An 18,251-nucleotide genomic window follows, 5' to 3' on the forward strand; every position below is an offset into this window, starting at 1 on the left:
ATATAGGCGTCTAACTTAAGTTCAAATAAATGATTTGTTTTTAATGTTTTTTTTTTGTTTTTTGATATGAAACGAAATTGTAATATATGCCTTAGGTAAATGTCCTAAATCATTAATTATTCGAAGTAATTTTGAGAAAATACAAAATTTTTGAAATATCTTACATGTATGTACTTGGTGCGCCTACCTTTGCGCAAGCTCTTTTGGGTAGTTTGAAACCACCCACTAAACCGCCAAACAGTATTGTATTGTTGTGGTTGGAAGGGTGAGTGAGCTAGTGTAACTCACAAGTGAAATGGCATCTCAGTTCCAAAGGTTGGTGGAGCATTGCTAATGTAAGGAATTGTTAAAACTTCTTATGGCGCCAATTATATTTTATTGCTGTATTGGGTTGACCTAAATAAAACTAATAGAAAAATATATTCAATGGAAAAAAATACCTATGATTGTATTAATAAAATATATCAATGTGTTTATCTACAACAGTTACTTTGTAGCTGTAGCCAAGATAGCCAAGTAGTCAAGATCATTCTTCTGAAAAAAATAAAAGTTTCAATCATATCCATTAATTAATGGATTTATATTGGAATATACTGTACATCATATGTACTCGGCGGTTAAGGAAAACGTCGTGAAACTTGCTGATTTCAATGAAATTCTGCCACATGTGTATCTACCAACCCACATGGGAGATCGTTACAGTGCAGTAACCTTAAATGGAGAATAATTTAGACTTGATTTAAAATATAAACTGAAATCATTTATAGTAAAGTATATAACAACATTTTGTATATGAGGCCGGACTAGTAAATCATTTTTCTTTAGGAGACATTTTTGTAGAAAGAAAAGGTATAAAGTTACAAAGTTCTAGGGCCCTAAAACAAAGTCGCCACTTAAGTCCTTACATTTATCAGTCCGAAGACCCCTAAAATTGTATTCTATCAGGTATATAAGAAATATAACAATAATTTATTACAAACGATTTATTAAAAATGCAACAATGCTTATATAAATACAAACATTAATTTTATATTATTATTTAAAATAAAGTTTTTCAACTTATTTTGAACAATCATGCATTTTAGAAATATAAAGACACTTCTTGTAGTATTTACCTAATATTGTCTTTTATACATACATTTTTGTTTCTATTTCTTACAAGCATAAAGAATCATTCAAAATATAGCAAACAATTTTTTTTATTAAAAAAGTATTCTTATTGTTAGCGTAATAATATACCTTAGTAATATATTTGAATAACCAAATAGCATCTAAAATTCTTAAAAAAAATGTATAACATCTCAAAAGTTTTATGAAAGAAATGAATCAAATCATTTTGGTTATTTTTCTTAAATGTATAACAATCATAATATCATGAAAGGGAGACTTTTCTATATTAAAAAAAAATATATAGATTATATCTCCTAAACTGTGCATAGTATTTCATATATTTTGTGGGCTACTTCTTTGCCGGCAAAAGATAAGTACATTGCTTTGTGACTCGGGTGTACCTGGAACAGAAACGAAAAATACATTAATTTCATATAATAAAACTAGCTGAACCTGCGGCTTTACCCGCGCAAAATTTATAAAACAAAAACTTCCAACCCCCTGTTTTAAACTCCTATAAAGAACCTATCGGCCAAATTTCAAGTTTTTAGGTGTGATAGTTTCTGAGATTTTGTGATTATTTAGTGAGTGGTATTTCGCTTTTTTCGCATATAGATGAATAAATCGTTTTCAAATTCAAATTCAAGATTCAAATGTGTCAAAAATTCAATGTGCTTATACTATTGAATCGGAGGTTTACGTCATTTTAAACTAACTGGACCCGCATTCTCGCCCACATAGAATTTGGTTTGTGACAAATATCTACAGCTGAGTGAGTTGGATGAATCTGCTTTATAATTCACATGCAAGATTTTACTGTGGCAATGTTCCACACATGTCTTGCAAAGTAAATCAAATTCGACACCAATACAAATGCTACTTTTGGCCAATCTTTAACTGAAAACAGCATTTTTGTTCAAAACGACATCAGAACCATAAGTGAATTTAGAAGATGTTTTCCACACTCTACTAACCGATATTAAGGTAAAATGAAAGGTTATCTAAATGATCATGTGTGGTTTTTCATTTTAATTTATGGTGTTTGCAGTGTTTACTTGTGTTTAATAAACCGACAATATACTATTAATTATTTGTAAATTGTATATACAATAATAAAATGACATTGTTACTGAAGTTCGAACATGACAATTATATGGCTCTCTCTTTGTCTGTGGCATTTCATAAAATATAATTATGTTAGTAGAATTATAATATTACAATATTACCTTTCCCGGGGTAAGAGATCCTTGTTCCCTCGCCCTTCCAATGTACAGCGGCTCACCGGCTGATGTATTGCCACCAATAATAGCATTTTGTGGAATTATACCATCTCTGCTCTCAACCCAACGAATTTTCTCCGGTCGGGCGCAACAAACCTAAATTGTTAAAAGTAAAAAGCACATTTACAATTTTATTCATATTTATGCATGCAAATTTTAATTCCTTATCTTTAGTGAAGAAGATAATGAGTTGAAAATAATGATAATCTCGAATATTGCAACAGTTTTATATAAAATATATGCAATTGATAATTATTTATCTTTTTTTTAAGTAATAGTGTACTTGCATTTAAAATTGCATACTATGCTGTGTACAATTTTAAAAGTTAAAAACTACTTAGTTGTTCAATCTAAAAGCTTAAAATAAAAATGACTACACAAATGATAACCACAACATATTAAGTAAAGCGCATAGAGCATGTCGATTTTACACATAGACCATGCTAGTGCAGGTTACATATATGTTGAAACCTGTACATGGGTGCCCAAGTAATTGTGCGATGCACATGCATTTCTTATTTTCACTTGGATCCTTTTGAGGAGAAGTCAATAAGATTATTGTTTCATTTTAATGTATGTAAAATAAAATTCTTCTCAGCTGTGGTTATGCTATGAATGGTGGGGGAAAAATTATTTGATAAAAATTACCTCAATGTTATTGACAGCATTTTCACGTCCACCCCATGGAACATATGCAGCCTTGTGTTTAATAGCCAGTTTACCCGGAATCATATCACCTTCATACCTTCCCCGTATTACCCATAGTGGACTCTTGTCATAGCCTTCAAACCCAGCTACAACTGCTCTATTGCTTAGAGCATGGGCATCATTTGGTGTAGAAGGAATCCATTCAATTGGTGCTGAAATATTTGAACATATTCTGTTAACATTTTATATGTATAAGAAAAGAGCACAATATTAAAATTATTTTTTAAAAGCATACACTTTTCATAATACCATAGTTAAGTTACAATATTCAATCATTTACTAACTATGAATCATAATATACCAACAGGCGCCATATATTAGATAACAATTTTTATCTTAATTTTCTAATTTATATGTATTTGTTAAACAACTTGAATCTTCCAATAAACACTCAAATGCAATTAGGTAACAGTAAATGTCACAACATTAAATATCAATTTTAAAAATACATTACAATCTATACATGTGTACAAAGTATGAATGATACAATTTTTTTTTTATAAACTTACCTTCATAACTAGGTTGTGGGGTAACTGTTGGAAATCCTTGGTATGCATAAGATGGAGGAGCTGTAGGACCAGATGGATAAGACATAGCAGCGGGTGGAGGTGCTTGTCCAGGTTGTAGTGGCTGCGTTGGGTAAATAGCAAAGCCAGGTTGGTATGGAAATTGAGGGTTTTGGCCTGATGGATATCCTGGAGCTGCATGAATGGGCTGACCAGGTGGTGGTGCATTGGCAGGATTATAAATTTGGGGATATATTTGGTTTTGTGGAGGTGGATATTGAGGAGGGTTACCTCCATATGGATCTGAAATAATTGTGCAATTATGAATCATCAATAAATTATTTAACTCAATAGAATACTATGTTAAAATGTGAAGTTAATCTATTACTCTAGTTCTAAATTATTTTTAAGTTAATGAATATAACATCATATTATGTATTGTTTGAACATCATACATTAACATAATAGATTACAAAACTATATGTACTATTTAGAAATATCAGCAACATGACTGGCATGAAATTTATTACATTTGTTAGAAGAAAATATATGAATTTAATAAAGATTATTTTCCTTGATTTTAATGCATTTATATCTGAAGTGTAATTTCATTTATAGTAACAATTTATTTGTATACTCTGTATTTGAGTACATGCAAATAAGCTAGCTTCTTACACACCCACTAAAAGCAACAAGTAGTTGCTATGCTTATTATAAACAAATCTACAACTATAATAATTTAATTTGAAATAAAAATGAATATTGACTTCAATTAATGAAGTGAAGATTAAATATGAATAAAACTAATAAAGTAAAATTGTACTTACATCCGGACATATCTATTGACGCCGAACGGGGCAAATACAGTTAAGCTAGACAAAAGTTAACAAGTATGTATTCGTTATTGTTTTAAATTCAAGTAAGAAAGTGACTACTGATAAAATTTATGCAATATTTTTATTACGTTGGAAACGATTTAAAAGTGAATTATTTAAATAAATAATACAATATTACTGATAATACTCTGTCTACGACAACAAGAGTCGTGCCTAATGACTAAAACATAAACGTTACTATAATACACGAGAATCTGAGTCGCTTAACTGTCAATGTCATTGTCAATAATTTATTAATGCATTATTAAGTACAGTCAGTAGTGGTGTCTATAAAATATGATGTTCTCAATACCGATTCGCTTGGATTCAAATAAATACAGCAGTATTCGGAATATTTTTTTATTATTTGCTTATTTTTTCTAACCTTACCATTCTGGGTTCGGAATAAATACAATTAAAAAAACACCTCAACTAACCACACTGAAATGAGAATAATATGCAGACCGGCAAAAATATTTCGGCGCGTGGCTAAAATATTTGGAATCAAAAAGATGTCGATATTAATTCCGGTTATGACAAGGACATATTTTGATAGTTATTGTAACAGATAAGTGATACCAAATCTAATTGACCAATAATAACCATCGGTATGTACGCGCTAGATTTTGTGATCCTTCGAACTAAATTTAATTTCGATCCATAAGCTCGTACGGTGCTAGTCATTTGAAAATCCGCATCAAAGCATCAAATGAAATCAAATCTATTTTATACAATAAATCGTTTTTGTATATTTAAACACTACCTTTTACATTTTTGAAAGCAGACTCTTGCGAGAAGAAACGGCAAGAAACTTGCAGTTTCTCTTTTTATGTAAACAGATTTACAATGTTGTTAATCGTAGCGTATTCTATTATGTTTGAAAAAGTACTTCAAAATGTTGATTTTCCTAATAAATGCCACAGAAAATATATTTCGGCATAATATCACGTTTGTCGACGTTCCACATTAAAACAGCTAAAGCAAATATTTGGTGATTTTTGGGAAAATAATGAATTACAATCGCTATCGTTGGTGTGTAGTGTACAAATCCATAAAAGTTGTTTATCAAATTCAATTTAATTCTTAGTTTAATGGCTTTTAGTTGTGCTGACAGGGCACAGATTATTTCGCCAATGTCACGCAAGATGAAGAAGACACGAAAGACATTGATCGGCACGGTATTGAAAATTGAAATGACAGTTTTTGCGAATATGACGTTACACCACGGCGGTTCGTATTTTAGTTCACGTGACATAAAGACTAAAAATTACGACTTTTAATTTTAATATAATAAAAAAATAATGTGCTTTATGACTCAAAATATATTTTATTTTTATCAAATTACGTAATTTTATTTTCACTACCTACCGAAAGTACCCTATTATTTTTCAATCAGTCCTGTGATGGAACCCAAGTATTATTTTAATATATAATATGATTTATTGATTTATTTAATCTTCAAAAACTTTACTAATTTGTTAAACGGTAAATTGATTATATTTTCCGGCATCGTGTTGTATTAAAAGCGTGTACCATGGCCCAAAAACGTTCTCTATTGCAACCTACCTACTGTTTGCAAGCGGAAAGCAACAAGTTTATTTTTATATCTTGTATATGATTACAAGCTAAAGATAGGATAAAGTATGTATATAAGATTTTATGGCATGTTTTTGTATAATCCTCTGTATAAAAGTTATATTATGATAAATAATAGCAGCCATAAATAACCTTTAAATTTTTTGCGTTATGATGTCCTAGAACTAATGTTATAAATAGTTCGGGAGAGCTCTTTTCAGTAGAATAAATACAAAATCTGCGGCATTTCATATGACATAAATATAGCGTTTGAGAAAAGCACGGTAGTCGACAACGTTGATTCCCACTCAATTTTCTGATCTAAAGAATACAGCTGTTTCTAAATTATTATATACTACCTACGTATTCCATAGTCGGAGAAATACCGACTTCAAAATAGTAAACCTCGACTATAAACGAAACTTGGTTTCCCTAAACGCACGCGGACGTCCTTCTTTGTGTGTGTATTCATGTATGTACGTGCGAGTGTAAGTGTATTGACAAAACGGTAGTCGACAACGTTGATTCCCACTTAATTTTCTGATCTAAAGAATACAGCTGTTTCTAAATTATTATATACTACCTACGTATTCCATAGTCGGAGAAATACCGACTTCAAAATAGTAAACCTCGACTATAAACGAAACTTGGTTTCCCTAAACGCACGCGGACGTCCTTCTTTGTGTGTGTATGCATGTATGTACGTGCGAGTGTAAGTGTATTGACAAAAGAGGATAGACATACTCGGTCGTGGGAGAAAATGTCAAAATTCGATTTCTCGTTAAATATTGGAACGCGCCAAAAATCCTTTTCTTAGGTATTCATAAGAAGGTATTTACAAAATTTATTTTTCATTGTGACCCCTGGTGACACACAAAGGCGAAACTCAAAGAAGTTCCATCTTTTGTAGTACATATAAACTACCAGAGTAAGTCCTGCGAAAAACTGTTTTACTTAGAACTTTTATATTATGATACTAGATGGAGCCACAACATTTTTTTTTTTATTTTTAACAGCCAGAATAGAAAAAGAAACTGATTAACAGGAATTAACTTGCCTTTCTTGAAAAAGGCTTAAATATTTTAAAGCTCAGATAAGAAAGGCCATGCTGAAAAAATCCCTTCAGAAGTTTTTGCTTAACTTAAATAAAGTCACTGTAACAAGTCACAGGCTTATTGATTCCGCCTTTCGTTTCATATAACCTAGTTTTTGTAAAGGAGATAATTTTATAGGTACAGTGACACTTTATTCGGTTCATGCAAAAAAGATCGAATTACTAAAAATAAAGGTAAAGGTAAAAGTAAAATAAACTGCCCATAACACGTAATGGATTAGAATTTAAAGTTGAATGGATTTTGTTTTTATAAAACAAAGATTTTTTTAGTAATTCAAAACATTTTTAAAATATTTTGAATTTAAAATATGGTTAAAATCTTAAAATTTAGTTTATTAATTTATAAAATTTTCAGTTTTATAATATTTGAATTTAATGTCTATAAATGTATTTTTATCTAAAATATATCTGATGGCACTTTGAGTTAGAGTTCATTTGGTTACTAAACATTGTCCGACACAACCAAATCACAACAATTATTTGCTTATTACTTGCAACATTCGAGTTAATAAGTATATACCTACTTATGATATAAAAATGACAGACATAATATTACACCAAAAAATCAAATGTATTTCTATCTTCATGTCATCATGAATATATGAATATGAATATTTTGATTGCTGTTATGTTGTTTGTCGAACGTGAAGACAGAAGATGAAGATCTTCTGTCTTCACAAGGGCAACAAGAAGACACTAAGAGTCGTGGGGTAGCAGGGGATGGTCTATATTTTATTAAAATTGTTAAATGTGCCTGTTGATAACTCTGTCTCTCCGTAAGTTTGTCTTGAAATAGTAATTCATTTCACACAATGTGCCTTCCATCTAATGCAATGTAATATAAATGTAAATATAATATATTTTTTACTTGACACAAAATAATATCGACAGCTAAAGCACTCTTCTCACGATAGGAAATCAATCGTCTCAAGAGTTGTTACAGTCTTCAAGCTCTTGAGTCTTCAAAACACTTGACGAACTCCTTTGGGATTTTACTTTTATCTAGGTAATATCAAAATTCGATAAGTTATAGCTTATTTTTTACCGTGTATTTCCATTGACTCAACATCCATGACATAATTATGTATTTGGATCTATTGCTACTCAGGAAATTTGATTATTAAAAACAAAAATAGAGCAGAACATTTTTGGATAGACAGACAAGCAAACGAGATACCTGAAGTCCTTTGTTCATAGACAGGCTAAAAATATAGGTATTGATCTAAGGGGCTCGAAGCATCTGATATCTTCCATTACAAACCTTTAAGTACACACTTTTTTTGTTCATTGCAACATAATATAATGCCTTATTATGATTTTTTTAAGCTCTAGAGGAAGGTAATATTGTGTTTTGACTTCATGATTGAGGAGCAAGTTTTTTCGATTGCAGATTCACAATTTTTAATTCTCGATCTGTCCAACTAAATGTCATAATAAATATAGAAAATCTGGCCTCGATAATGATTTACCTGATCCTCTCACATTATTGGGAGACATGACTCTTTACAAGGAGCGTTGGAGTAATAAGGAAAATCTCCTCTTAACAGCAGCTGAAGCGTATTAGAGACAAATCAGTTTTTTCCAAATATAAAATTATCTAAATTATAAGTAACCACTTGTGACGTGCAGCTTCTTTTCACTTAAGTTAATAAAATTGTACGTAATTACGATAGTGACTGGCGACAGGTTAACAGGTTATAATTTCTTTTTTAAGATCTTAGCACCTAGTTAGCACCAAAAAACAATTTCGCGATTTTTTATGGTTTCTATATTATAGTCTGACAAACCTATATAGTAATTATACATTTTTGAATGCAAATTTCTGAACTTGTAATAGTTAATATAGTCTATTAAACACAAAAAAGAACCACTAGAATCTTACAGTTGGTTATCTGAAAGATTATTAAGATGTACAGGACAATTTATTTGTCCTGTACATCTTAATCAAGATGTACATAACTATAAAATGGAATGAATTTTATCGATATGAAAAATAAAAGACAAAAAGTTTGTTTTAATACTTTGATTCAATTCGATACACTTATTTTATAATAATAATTATAGTAAAGGAACACATTTATCTCATACATGTTCGTCTCAGGAAATGTGAATACTGCGCTTTCGGCATTACCGTCTTTACCATATGGGGTACGAGCCCAGGGCCTCCATCCTGAGAGGGCCCCGAAGAACCAACAATTTACCAAATTAAACCAAAAATATCTAGCAAAAGGGCCCCAAATTCATGGGTGCCCGCCATAGCTTGAGACGGTTCTGTCTTTCGGTGATACATATATAGCGGAAGAAAATGGCGTCAATATTCATTTCTTATTCCAGAATATCTCTTTATGATGTTTCCTTTCAAACATTTAGGATCTTAGATTGATTGCAACAATAAAGATCTTGAAACCAAATTGCAATAATAAAAAAAACACTTAATATATTATTTTTAATTTGTGTAGAATGTCTGTATCATTACAACCGTGAAAGAAAGGATAAGGCCCGCAAATCCTACTAAGCCTTCTAAATTAACTGGACCTATACTTGCTGACAATTGAGTTTTTCTGGTTTCTAATAAATTTACCATAATTTTTATCTGTTCACGGTATTCTGGATCTGAAAAAGAATCAAATAATGTTTAGTTAAAATTCTGTGATTAAAGATTCATTAAATTCTAATTACCAATATCTTTATGTTTCATACTCAAATCATGGTAAATTAAAATATGTTCTATAATCATTCGCGATTTTCTTCGTTCGTCCATAAGTTTTTCGCCCATACCAGTCATAAACATTGGTCGAAAATTTATAAAAGAGTAATAATAGACATCCGCTTTAACTGAACCGACGTACTGAAAAAAGAAATTATTAGTATTTTGCTTTGCTCGGGTTTCTGTAAACGTAGATGTACGTACTTGCTTGCTTAGGAAAAAAACCTAACATTAAAAAATTTAGAAAACAGTCGGAACAACTTGTTTAACATTAAAGTAACTGTGCTTTTAGTACTTAATAGTACTTTTAAATTTTCTACAGGATCGTCAATAAAGGTTTTCATTCCTTTGTTTATTTTTAAAATAATAATATTAAAAATTAATTTATTTGAAATCCGTAAATAAAAATGTTTTTTTTTTTAAATGTTTGACACGTTACACAAAACGATCCTGATTGATGGGGTTTATGATGACGTCACTTGTTTGTAAACCTCGTTTGCCTACTTGCACCTACTTGCGTTATATTCGCTTTATAAACTATATTCTATTAATGCGATCTGACTGGCAATGAAATTTAGAAGCCAAAACTTTATCTTTCAAAATTATTTTCAGAATGAAACGCATTTTCTACTGATAGTAATTTGGTATGTCATTTTCAATCTGTGACAAACAAAAAAGATAGTCGGGATCTTTTAGTGTAATGCTTATTGAAATCATATAATCATAATTATGGATAACAGCGGAAATAGTCGAAGTGAGTTCAAAGAGGCATTCTCTTAAAATCATTAGAGGTATTATAACCTCAAATCAATAACAATATATTTACGTTCTAAATGGAAATATTTATTTAAAAAAAAATGTTTACTTACATCGAAATAGTCTTCACATAATAAAATATTTGTATGTACTATTCGCTCTCCGAGATAATTGAACTTTCGGCGCAATTCGATATTCTTTGGAACACTTATGGAGTTTCTAGCAACGTAATTGTAAATTTTGGAACTGCACATCATTTGTAATTCATTTTATTATATAAATCACTGTTAAAATGTAAATGTGTAAGGATTGTATGTGTATTACAATGCTGGCAAGTGACGTCACCTACCCATCCTATTGCAGCGCTATATTGCCAAACTAGCGATTTGGAGCGCTATTTTAATATTGAATTTTTAATTTGATGTTTTTCAGCAAATATGTACAAGAATTAAAAAAAAACTTTTACTAGGTTCCTTAACCTCTTCTAAATAATAATAAATGGATTTTAAAAACCTGTCTAGTCTATTGTAGTATCAGTTGAATGCGGTATGCCAATATAATGCCGGCTACTATCAAATGCAGTCTATGCGATTGTTTAGCAGATCCTAAGCATATTATTAGTAGGTACTTAGCAGTCAAATAGTTAAGTTACTTAGAGTTAAAATAAAACAAATACTTTATTAAGTTACATACGGATATTAGGGTCTACCTAGAATGTTGCTAACAGTTCTACTAGCACTTGTAACAGATCCTAGGCAGTTGAAAATACAAAGCTATAAAACATACTAAGCTCAAATATCATATAACAAAGGATAAGTGGAAGCGATCTATGATACCTTATTGGTTCGGAATCAAAGTTACATTAAGCTATAGTTTATATAAGCAATTGTTTTACTTTACCTGTAATGTCGGAGAGAGAAACCTGAAAAACACAAGTATAGTGGATAAAAGCCATGTGTTGAACATCAACATCATCTGTAAATATATGAAATAATTTTAGTTTTAAAACTCCTGTGACCGTAACTTATTTTTTTTTACGTTTTCAACTAAAATAAACACCTGATTCGCGTATATTTTGTTGAAAAGATAAATACATTCAGAGATTTTATCATATATTTGCATGAGTTCAAACCAACAATAGCCATTATGGGATTCGTTTTGAACCGGATGACTGATCATTTTCTGAAAAAACAAGAGAAGTTGTTAAAACCAACAAAAGTGAAAATAAAAAATCGTCAGACTTCATTGGAAAAAATTATAATAATCGTTATTGTAAATTTTAATTAAATATCCTACGACGTACATTGACAACCCTCGCAAACATACTATCTTTGAAGCTCAGTTCTTTCGATGTTGACATTTTCCCAGCTTTCTTCAACAGTATCGTATTAAAATTTAAAAATTGTGAATATATAACGATTATAAAAAAGAAACAATTTACGCCTTGAAGCATTTGAAGTATAAATGAGATGGCGGGTATTAAGCTCCATGGTTGGTAATTTTTAATCATATATTTACAAGAAAAAAAGACAAAAGGCAATACGGTCAATACAGTAACTAATATACGGCGTTTGAAAAAAACTTTTTTATTTGTTTTGTAAAGGTCATCAATACTGTCCATTGTTTTAAGCAATCTTAGGTAATAAGTGCTGTTTACAAAGTTCACAACAAATATGTTATGTATGACTTCAAAGGTTTGAGTCACTCCAAAAGTTTTTGATAAATTCTTTAAAGGCAATTCTGATTCGGGTTTTTTTAATTCGATCCTATCCATTATAACAAACAAAGATAAGTATAATATGATAATAAGTAGGCCATACATTTTGTTAAATTTATTAACTTTTTTGATACCAGTTTTGCTGTATTTAATATAACACATTCCAAATAACATCGATAAATATGAAAGAGGCTTCAGGGTATACGCTAACGAATATGGATTAATAGTATTATTTATTCTTTTATTATTTAAAGTCACTGTGAATGTATTTCTATTAACAACGAATGGTTTTAAATTTAAAGATGGATGGACAGCAATATCACTTTTATAGAGCATCTTCGAATGTTCGTTATGAACAAATGTTGGATGTTTGAAATGTACTGAAATGTTTCTAACGAAGTGACGGAATTTATAACATTCATCAAATTAATATTAGTTAATGGATTGCGTGAACTGATACGAATATGATTACCTGTAATTTCGATAGTTCCAATATTTAATTACTGTTTTTATTATAGGAATGTTTTATTATATCAAATTGATTGGAATTGTATAAGGTACTATTTGTAATCAGAAACATAGATTTATTAAACTATTATATATTTTAATTGGTTAAAAATTGTTGTCATTTCATATTAATACGGGTTGAAGTTAATAAAAGCTTATCCCTAGGTCTTGGATTCGATGCTCGCATTGGTTCGATAAAAAATATTAGGTTTTTCTGTTGATAAATTCTAAGTTGCAGTTCACCCCTGTGTTACGGACAAAAACGTAAAGTCGTAACGTAATTATGTGAGGGAATAAAGAGTGCATCTGGGTTTTGTGCACACACTAGTGCGCTATAGGTATATCCTGCCAGCATAATCGAGAACGCCCTTGAGAATGGCACCTTGGTCGAAATCAATCTGGACATATAACAGCAATATTAATATGCTAATACTTTTTAACTTTGAGATATTTTTAACGAATATATTTCATAGATGCTCACATAATGTCATTTTACTTTATTGAAAAAAAACAGCTGTTAAACAAATCTAATATGCGTCAGTAGACGGGTTTAAAGGTAACCGTTTCAAAATTTCTTGAAGACTGTAATCTCGAAGAGTAGTTACAGGATCGATTTTGCTAATAAGGTTTCTCAATAAATAAGTTTTACGAGTATTTAATAATTTAAATAAATATATTTTAGTATTTTAAATACTATAATTTACCTTAACATATCAAAATATCTTACAAGTACCATCAATTAATCTGTTATAGCTGATATTTTCTTCTTAATTGATGTCGACACTTCAGGTATTTAATCTGCAATAATATATATAATAAGCACATCATAATTTAATAATATATAATTAATAATCTATTATATTTTTACGAGAATTTCTTGTCTCTTATCTATATAATGTATTAATTTTAAAATTACTATATCTATATAAATTACGTAAAGACTATTTAAATTCTAAAAACAAAAATTGGTATTCACCAGTGTTACCAGATCATCCACCTGAGATCCACCAAATAATTCACATATGATGATGTTTTGGATGAATATCAAAACTAAATTATATTATTATAACATACTTAGTGAGGCGAACCAAACTGCACTGAGCAGGTAGTCCAAACGAATTATTAATTTGTATCATCGTGTTATCGAGCGTCTTACGTCTTTTTTATTAGGAGTTGGATGGATCCGAGTGATATGAACTTTTCGAATTACGATTCATAATATACATAAATATTTAAGAAGTATAGAACTAAATATGACTACAAAGTGAAATATCGTTTATTTATCGTATCAAAACTGAAAGAAACTTATTAAATTTTACAAAACACATTTTACCAATAAGTATAAATAATTAATAGTTTTCTGTAAATATAAAACAAAATACATTAAGCTAATACTTAGATAAATGAAATAATCTTATGATTTTTACAGTTATTATTTATATTACTATGCGTGAAAATAAGTTATCTAGGAATACTCTGGCAAAATAAATTGGCTGGGTCAGAGCCTTTTCAGGTATCCTTCGTAAACTACTTGCTTTTGAATAAATTAGTATTTATCTATCTATCTATTATAAGTAATATAAGTATTACCTTTTTAAAATAACTCAAATAGCGTACCTCACTTTTCATTAACTTCTAAAATTTTATGAAATTTCGCTTAATTTTTTCTTCAGCTTTATTCAATTTTTTAAAACTAATGAATAAAAAGAAAATTAATATTTCTTTGAATTAAATAAACTAAAGTAAATAACTATATGTAGGATTTCAACAACGTTATGATAAATACAAAAAAAAATCAAAACTTAAACCAAGCCCAGATTGGGTTGCAGATTTAAATTGATATGTTGTTCGTGAAGATATTCACGGACACATGAACAAAGATGAACTTTGTCTTTTGAGTCCACATCAAAGGTTATAAATAAATAATACTTACGTTTAATATAGTCACCAACGAACAGTACTATTAACACTATAGCAGCGATTATAGCCATCATTATTAGACAGCTTACAAGTTGACAAATCAGCGAACAAATACAACTGAAAAAAAAATACAATTAGACTAAAATAATTGACATTTGATCAAGTTTTTTTACAATGTCTAGGGCAACGGAGCGTGTGTAGTAATCCGTGCCTTTAATACTACTTTTCCTTGAAATAGAAGAATTTTCCAAGAATCCTTTAGATATATTGACAACACACATTATTTTGGCTTGAAGCTTGTGCAATAGTAATTACAGGTATAGGTGCAGGATACCTCGCAGTAGAATATAGCATTTTAGAAAACACATTTGGTATTTCGGTTAAACCTTCTCCCCTTGTGTCATAATGACATCCCTTCTGATGGACGGGCGATTGATAGTAAATTGCCACCATCCGTATATATTGATGCTGTAAGAAATATTAACCATTCCTTACGTCACAAAAATGCCCCGCCAACATTGGGAGCTAAGAAGTTACGTCCCTTGTGCGTGCACTTATATTTTGCCTAACTCACTGGAACACAGCAATAATAAGTATTGCTATTTGGCGGTAGAATATCAGACGAGTGGACGGTACCTACACAGACAGTCTTTGCACAAAGCCCTACAACCAAGCAATTACGCACATAATACACTATAATAATATTTCCCGTGCAGTTGCCTAGTCTCCTTTGGCAATGGCCGTCGTGGTAATCGGTATCGGGCTAGAGGACATTCTAATATTTTTGATTATTGGCAATGTAAGGTAAGGCTTGGTTTTTACTTCTATTCGTCATCTGTAAATATGGTTACTTGATGCTGATGAAAATGCTATCATCTTCAAAGTTGATATTCAATATTTTATACAATATTGACCGACTTTAAGTACATATTATCTCACATATATATAAATATTTAGCCAATATCTATTAGATAGTATATAAAGTAGTTGAACATCACGAAACTTATAAATACCCAACCCGTGGATGAATAATTGCCAATTCTTACTACGTAAAATTTATTTTGGTAGTGCCAAAAGTGTACACACAGAACTTTCTTTTAAAAATGGAATCGATTTTCTGTTCAACGAGATGAATTTGAATGACAAATAAATACATAAGAAAGACTTACCACATATTGTATCAATATTATATTGATTTAATTTTGAAGTAATAATTCATTTACTTAGTAGCAGCTTTACTGTGTTCACAATACACCTGAATGCGAATTATGAATATTATTATAGAAGTAAACTCAAGGGTCTATGACTTATTTTGCTTTTTAATTAGCAAATTTAAACTCTATTGTTAGTGTAATTAAGATTGAGTATGCATTGGACATTCATGAAGAATCATTTATGATGTACAAGATAACAATTTTCTATTGCAAATTGTCAACACCGAGTATAGTTCTTGCTAAATGAATGTACCTATTCAAAGTCTTTTTTTTTTTTTAGCAATTCTAGTGCACTTGTGAAATATAGACAATTTAAAATTTGTAATAAACTATTTTTAGTTTATATGGCTTTTTGCGAGTTACCAAAACAACCCTTTTTTATTTCAGATTACCTTTACTTCACTTTTAATTAAACAAAAATGAATTACTTACTTATTGTTATATTTTATCAAAGCACAGGCCAAATGACAAGCCTTACCAATCTGTCAAAATACTGAGCTCTCATTGGACGCGCATAGCGTCATTGGCTGTCATTGACCAATGACCACTCACCTTAAATTCAAATTAGTTAATTTGACTCTGATCATCATTTCAGATTATGAGAGTATTCAATACTATAACATTAAATAAACATGACAATAGATACTTTCGGAACAGTAACGCTATAGAATTTTGTCAAACTATACGAGCGCAAAAACGCAAAACGAAAGTAAAATAGTTACGTTATTAGGTAAATAAAAACAAAACACCAGCAATAATTATATATATAAAAAAATGAATTAAAAAGCTAATTTAATTGTTTATAGCGATCACTTTTATCAGTTTCAACACTATTATCGGTGACGCAGAAATCAATATAGATAAAAATGTGATAGATAAATAGTTCGAAAACACGAAAGTATGGCATAGATATTTGTATGCCATGATTGCTAGTTTTAAAAATATTATGTTCTTTAAATGGTATAACAATCATTCAATTGCAAACAGCACAAAAAAATTTGCAGCGATCTGCTTAGAATTTACTACCTAAAGCATTTTTGATGACATTGCGCATTGCGGCGATTGCCTGATGTTATATTTGTTCGTAGTGAACGATCAAAACGATATCGGTAATTTTCAAAATATCGGTAATTATTATAACCGTTTGCTTTCAATATGATTTTTATTACAAACTTGTTACATTTATCTCTAGCTTTAATAAAAATAAATATATTATTAATGTAATTATTTTTATTTTTTCATGCCAAAGAATGCCATCGCATCTTTATAGTAGGTATAAATCCCACATAACCCAGTACCCTTAAGAGAAGCAAAGATTGTTTTTTTGGCGGTAGAATATATGATGAGTGGGTGGTACCTACCCAGATTTGCACAAAGCCCTACCACCAAGTAAAATAAAAAATGAACAAGCGATCGTGATATTATTAGTACATAATTCCTTACCTTAAACAATTGATTTAACGTTACTTTGAATGCTACAAAATTACTTCTTCACATATTTATATTATAACACTATTATTATATAGTATTTTAATGGTATTAACTAACACTATATACACATTCCTTTGAAATTAGAAAATATTATAAGCTTTAAATTCAAATTATTACGATTTAATGGAAATGTTTTCGGAGTTTTCTTTTTTATCGAAGAGTTCATAAATTTCGTACGGAAAACGACTCTTTAAGTTATGTCAAATGTCTTTCAGAATAAATTGGTTTGTCATGTCAGTTAATAAAGAGTAAACATTTATGTTGGCTATGGTTAAAAGAATTAAATTTACAAAAACTTTACGGCCTTTTTGGTTCCTCACTTCCTGACATTATTGATTTGAAACTCGAAAGAGGATGACGTGGCATTGTTCAAAAAATCACCCCAGAGCAATATTTAAAAATAATGCATTCATAATTAATCTAAATTCATATTATACGAGTAAAACTGAAGAATTTGTTTGTTTGTTTGAACCCGTTAATCTCAGGAACTACTGGTTCGATTTGAAAAAAATCTTTCAGTGTTAGATAGCCCATTTGTTGAGGAAGGCTATATACAACATTACGCTATGACCAATAGCCAAAATCTCTAATATAACCGAGCGAAGTCGGGACAAGCAGCTAGTGTTTGATATTATGGTATTAAAACACAGGTAATGTGTTTCACAATCATCTTTAAATTCTTACACTTATATGACTTTTATATTTCCAATTATATTCCGTATACATCCATCAACACACAAGTGATTCAGACAATAATTTAATTTAAGAAAT

General features: G+C 30.0%; 2 protein-coding genes across 4 annotated transcripts; both read right to left on the bottom strand.

Annotated features, from left to right (window-relative positions):
* Nucleotides 1-1,109: 1,109 nt before the first annotated feature.
* LOC125067154 (metacaspase-1-like) lies at nt 1,110-4,674 on the bottom strand. The gene is made up of 5 exons (XM_047675538.1): nt 4,432-4,674; nt 3,608-3,907; nt 3,039-3,250; nt 2,337-2,486; nt 1,110-1,511 (listed from the first exon to the last, which is right to left on the bottom strand). The coding sequence occupies exons 1-5, from the start codon at nt 4,439-4,441 to the stop codon at nt 1,425-1,427; spliced, it is 759 nt and encodes a 252-aa protein (XP_047531494.1). The 5' UTR covers nt 4,442-4,674; the 3' UTR covers nt 1,110-1,424.
* Nucleotides 4,675-9,314: 4,640 nt separating this feature from the next.
* LOC125067155 lies at nt 9,315-16,052 on the bottom strand. Of its 3 annotated transcripts, XM_047675539.1 has the most exons (7): nt 15,945-16,052; nt 14,789-14,892; nt 13,560-13,653; nt 11,691-11,813; nt 11,532-11,606; nt 9,869-10,016; nt 9,315-9,781 (listed from the first exon to the last, which is right to left on the bottom strand). In XM_047675539.1, exons 4-7 carry the CDS (start codon nt 11,808-11,810, stop codon nt 9,615-9,617), a joined length of 510 nt encoding a protein of 169 aa, XP_047531495.1. In that variant the 5' UTR covers nt 11,811-11,813; nt 13,560-13,653; nt 14,789-14,892; nt 15,945-16,052; the 3' UTR covers nt 9,315-9,614. The 3 variants fall into 3 exon arrangements, with proteins under 3 accessions (XP_047531495.1, XP_047531497.1, XP_047531496.1); XM_047675541.1 differs by lacking the exon at nt 11,691-11,813 and having other exon boundaries at nt 11,532-11,553; XM_047675540.1 differs by lacking the exons at nt 13,560-13,653; nt 14,789-14,892; nt 15,945-16,052 and having other exon boundaries at nt 10,745-11,805.
* Nucleotides 16,053-18,251: the final 2,199 nt, after the last annotated feature.

This window comes from Vanessa atalanta, chromosome 11 (assembly GCF_905147765.1).
Source record: "Vanessa atalanta chromosome 11, ilVanAtal1.2, whole genome shotgun sequence".
NCBI lineage: Eukaryota > Metazoa > Arthropoda > Insecta > Lepidoptera > Nymphalidae > Vanessa > Vanessa atalanta.

Coding starts and splice junctions, on each gene's coding strand:
- LOC125067154 (XM_047675538.1), bottom strand. Junction 2,487..3,038: donor ATGCTGTCAATAACATTGAG/GTAATTTTTATC, acceptor TTAACAATTTAG/GTTTGTTGCGCCCGACCGGA. Junction 1,512..2,336: donor GATCTCTTACCCCGGGAAAG/GTAATATTGTAA, acceptor TTTCTGTTCCAG/GTACACCCGAGTCACAAAGC.
- LOC125067155 (XM_047675539.1), bottom strand. CDS start 11,810: ATGATCAGTCATCCGGTTCAAAACGAATCCCATAATGGCTATTGTTGG. Junction 11,607..11,690: donor ACAAAATATACGCGAATCAG/GTGTTTATTTTA, acceptor ATATATTTACAG/ATGATGTTGATGTTCAACAC. Junction 9,782..9,868: donor TTTAATTTACCATGATTTGA/GTATGAAACATA, acceptor ATTCTTTTTCAG/ATCCAGAATACCGTGAACAG.